This window comes from Verticillium dahliae, genomic scaffold (genome assembly GCF_000150675.1).
Source record: "Verticillium dahliae VdLs.17 supercont1.2 genomic scaffold, whole genome shotgun sequence".
Lineage (NCBI taxonomy): Eukaryota > Fungi > Ascomycota > Sordariomycetes > Glomerellales > Plectosphaerellaceae > Verticillium > Verticillium dahliae.
The window spans coordinates 486,959-491,826 of NW_009276916.1; the positions used below are offsets into that span (position 1 = coordinate 486,959).

The 4,868-nt window shown below is 56.0% G+C and overlaps 1 protein-coding gene across 1 annotated transcript; it reads right to left on the reverse strand.

Annotated features, from left to right (window-relative positions):
• Nucleotides 1–590: 590 nt before the first annotated feature.
• On the reverse strand, nucleotides 591–3,711 carry VDAG_00967 (uncharacterized protein; the record flags this gene model as incomplete). Its single annotated transcript, XM_009649853.1, has 9 exons — nucleotides 591–903; nucleotides 963–1,465; nucleotides 1,516–2,078; nucleotides 2,138–2,419; nucleotides 2,472–2,807; nucleotides 2,874–2,998; nucleotides 3,162–3,351; nucleotides 3,515–3,559; nucleotides 3,609–3,711. The coding sequence occupies 9 exons, from the start codon at nucleotides 3,709–3,711 to the stop codon at nucleotides 591–593; spliced, it is 2,460 nt and encodes an 819-aa protein (XP_009648148.1).
• Nucleotides 3,712–4,868: the final 1,157 nt, after the last annotated feature.

Genomic DNA, 4,868 nt, shown 5'->3' on the forward strand with positions numbered 1-4,868 from the left:
GTCGAGTGCCTCGACATCATGAAACATCATCTCCTACTGGCTCACCCACAAACGACAAGGTCAATAAACGCACATGTGAACAAAAGTGCAGGCATCAAAGTAGTTCCAAAATATACAGGCTGTCCTCCCCACTCATAATTCATCGGCGAAAGTCTGATCATCATCTGCGACCTCCCCCGCCTCACCTGAGGCCTTTGATCACGTCCACACATGCCGCCCTCCTAGTCGTACATTGCTCGTCCGTCCCCTCCTCTCCACTCCGATAAGAATACACGCGCCCATTGAGCACGGCGCCGTTGTGGCCCTCCCTTTTCGATTCAAGACACCAACGCCGATATGCAGTTCCTGCGGCCTCCATTGGCCTGACAAAATGCATCGGCAAGGCAGCCTGGACATCCCTAGATGATGCAAGATCCCACCCACATGCTTTTTCTCTTTACCACTCGTCATATTATTACACCGTTGCTTCGCAATAAAAGTAGAAAATAACGTGAAAGACTATAAATGTCCGTGTGTGGTCCGCAAAATGATTCCGCGGGTGCCGTGGCGTGGCCAACAAGCGACGCCACTAGAGACTCCAGGGTTCCGATTTAGCGCTGACGCTTCATCACCGGACCGCCTTCATAGTCCCAGGCGCGCTTGAGACCGCCTTCGTATACGCTGGCCACTGATTCTTGCCACATGGCTGGCGTGACAAACGTTTGGACAGGAGCCGCCGAGTATTGCTGGGCCGGCATTTGCTGTGCGGCGACAGGCATGCTGGCCGTGGCAGCTTGGATATCCTGGATGGATGGGGCTTCGGGTTGACCTGAAGACGGGGAAACGTTAAGCGCGTTGGTCTGGGTGGGGACGCTGGTCGACTGTGCCTGGACTTGAGGCGTACCAAATGACGTATTCCATTGTCTTTGTCAAAGAGTCAGTGTTTTGTACGACAGGGCGAAGCGTGATGAGAGGGCACATACTCGAAAATTCTCTGCGGATTCCAGGCCGGCGCTTCCGCAAGGGGCATCGTCGGTGGCATCCCAGGCGCTTGGGAGCCTTGGCTCGACATCATTACGAGTGACTGTACACCAGGCGAGTCACTCCTCGTGTCCAGAGGTCCGGCGGATATGGGTGGCGTCATGGGGTGGCTATAACTAACTTGGGAGTGCTGTTGGTGCATGTTTTGCGTATCAAGTCGCGGTTCAAGCGAACCCGCCTGAGACAGCGGTGATGGCCGGTATCCCGTGTTGATGTGAGGCGACGGCGACTGGTTCGAAGAGTGTGGGCTGCCATATGGGAAGCTCGGCTTCAGTACGAATGGTTTCCTGGTGTCAGCAGAGAATGCTTCTCGAACGGCGTCGACCGGCTTTTGGAGATCCGCCATGGGCCAAACCGACATGACCCTCTCGAGAACTCGCATGTGACGCGCAAAGTAGTCCCGCGCGTCAACGTTCAGATCCGGGTCCGGAGACGTGATTGCCACCTAGTGTGCCAGCGTTAGCTCGTCATCCCGGGATAGTTTCGGTGTCGTACACCCACCAGGTGGAGAACAATGCACGTCAAGCCGCAGTAGATGGTGAAGCTGAACCCGCGCTGCATGCACTGCAGGCCTGTGAAGCCAAAGCTGTTGACGACTGCCTCCTGCAGGCGGCAGAGCGCCTTGGCAGAATTGTAGCAAATCATCATGTGGTGCTTCCACTGGCCGTCTGCGCCATTGGGGTCCAAAAACGCCAGCTGCGGCCGGTGCAGCAGGATTTGCGCCAGGTAGTAGTACGAGTGTAGGTTGCCGATAAACGGCGACGAGAGCCACGGCGCAGATCCATCGGGTGGAAACGTCACCGACAGGTCGCCTGGGAGGTCGTTTAACCACGAGTTTAGAGAAGGGTTGAGCTGTACAAAATCTGGGTCGACTCCCCAATCTTTCTTTGTTTTTCGCAGGCGGCCATAAACTGTATTCATTCGACTGATGTTCTTGACGATCCGGGCGAGATACGTAAAGTTGCGAGAGATATTGTATTCGAGTTCATCAGCCCCGGGTATAGGACGAGGTATACTGAAGTCAATCGTGTCAAGTTCGACCGCCAGATCGGTCCTCCCTGTAGCAAGTGTCAGAACAAGTTGGTCAGTTTAGGATGCAGCACGAGCGTTGACAGACCTTGCGGAGATCCAACCATGACTTCACACGCGAAAATGGTCTGCCAAATCCGGCTCTTCAGCTGGCATTCCATCGGGCTTGAATCGCAAGGTCGGCCGGTCTGATGGTCGGAATAGTGCTCGTCGAGGCCAAGATCCTTTGCCATCTGAACGCACTGCACGACCGTCATCCAGGATCGGTAGTAGTAACCTCGCTTCGGCGCGGCTTCCCTTGCTTTTAGTATAATCAACAGCGCCTGTAGCGTGCTCAGTCGTGGAATATCCATGAATGCGTCGGCGTGATCTATAGCATGTCAGTCCCCTGCATTGAAGGATTTACAATGGAAACCACGCACTGCTGGCCAAAGCCAGCCACTGTTGACCTTGGGCCGGCTCATCTGCTAGTCGTCCGCCGATTGCAAAGATGGCCTCAAGGATGAGTGGCGAGATGGCGTCCCTGTTGGAGTTCCATTGCTGGTAAAATATTGTCTTGCTCAACACAGGAACATAAGGGTGAACGTGGCCAAAGTACAGATCGAGGTAGTGCTCTGCCGTGTCGTCGTCGGGCATGAGTTCTGGTGGGATGCGAATTTTAAGGCCCGGTGCAGGCAAAAAAAGCAGGTAGGTGGCTCTTGTAGTCGTCGGCCTCCTCGACAGCAGGTTCTTCTTCCTGTCTGAACGTTGCCCTGTTCCTAAGATACGGTGCTGATCTATACGTTAGCCGCGTACAAGTGCCGCTGCGGATGCCGCGTGCTGACCTGATCCTGCCTCGTCCATCTTCAACGATCCTAGCAAATCTGACAGGTCTTGCTGCTGGTACTCATCTTGAGAGTACGCGCCGGGAGAGGAGGAGTGCGGTTTGGAGCCCTGGTGGTGAGGAGGGCTGGGAAAGTGGTGCTGCGCTGCATATTGCTGTTGATCCATCACAGGAACGGATGGTGGCATAGTCGTGTAATGCACATTCTGCGGAGCCGCAGAAGAGTCCGCGTAAGGCACGTGTTGGTAGACGTTGGGGTTGTCTGGATAGGCCGCATGCGTGGGCATACATTGCCGGTCCAGGCTTGGGCGCATTCGCAATCATTGAGGTCTGCTGCTGTTGCATGGGCATCTGGCGGAAGCTGTCTTGCAGCTGACCCGCGTCGGCGTAGTCGGTGGCAGTTGGGGACGAATCATAGGCTCCCGAGTCAGAGGTTCCGTCATACTGTCCGTTTGGTCGCACGCAGTGGAAGTCGCAGCCTGATGCAGGCCGAGCAGGGCCATGTGTTTGTGGTAGCAGCATCGCATTTTGATCTTCCTTCTCCGGCAGCCCTCACAAGCTCTCATCACTGACATGGCTAGTTAGTAAAACATGAACAGTAAGTTGGGAAACCCAACACCGGCAGTCTCATCAGTTGCATACCTTTCAGTCGCTTGTGGCGGTTGTGCTCGTCAACGAAAACATAGTCTGGTCGCATGTTAGAACAACGCTTTGTGATAAGTGGGCGATGACGCACTCTTCTGTGTTTCCCTTTGAGGGTATTGCTGTGGCGCAAAGGCAAAGGAGCTCATTTGTGAGCTTTGAGGCAGGATGCGCCGCGCCGAAGATTCGTTGGACATGGCGCAACGAGGGGCCGGTATTCGTCGCCCGAGTTGACAAACGAGGCGATATGGCGAAATGCGTTAGGTGCGCGGTTGTTGCTCAGGGCCCGGAACTGATGGGTGCCGTACGATGCGACAGGCGTGGCAACAGGCGTGGCAACAGAGCGCGCAGTCCGTCCAAGAAAGAGGAAGGAATTCCTTCAAGATTGGGTGCGCGTCTCAAGCTGCGAAGAGATGGCAAATGTGAGTTGCGCAGTTGTCGGTCCTCCGGCTGTCAACTTTCTTTGAACCAAGCAACAGGGAAGGGCAGGTGTGGTGGTAGGTAAGTAAGTAAGTCGTAGTGGTAGCGGGGATCTGTAGTGCTGTCCAGAGGGGCGCGTGGGACAGAATGTCGAGCGTTATTATGAGTGGATGAGAATCGCCAGGTACGGGGTGGAAGGGGGTCCCTAGACGAAGGACCGGGGTAGTGGAGGGGCAAGATCGAGCAATGACGAGCTGCTCATATCGTGGCAGTAGATACTTGTAGCACACAGTAGGGCGGAAGGCCTTTGGGTACTTCTCCCATGGGGGCCAGGGGGAGCGAGAGAGAGAGAGGGGGGGGCAGGGCAGGCCGGCCGGCCAGGCTGGGCCACACAATGGGCCAGGAGGAGACAGGCCAAGGGTGACAGGCCCCAAGGTTGGTTTGATGGGAGCTCGATGGGTGACGAGGAGGGACGGGTGCGATCCAGCCGGGGTCTGTTGGTCCCACGGGTACGAAGCAGGAGGTTGCGTGCAATGCAACCAAACGTGGGCTGGTGGGAAAGAGCCAAGCAAACCCCTGTCGCGGACGATTGGGAGAATAATTAAAGGCTGGAGATAGCACTCATGGAAGGGTCGGAATGCGCGATGGCACTGGCACTGGCACTGGCACTTGGGAGGCCGTGGATTTGGCCTGGCGCCTTTCGTGGATAACCGTAATGAGCAGGTAATGAGGACGGCGGGTTCGCTTGGTTGACCGTCTGATGAGAGTATGTGCGCGCCCGGCTGTAGGCGTAGGCGTGGGCAGAGAGAGACGCAAGTAGGCAATATCGACTCGGTGTGTGCGTGCGAGTGTGATGAGACGTGTGGACAGGACGTGCCCGAGTGCGCGTGTGGTGCTGTGGGTGCGGATATGTATGCGTGTGCTTCAGCCACGA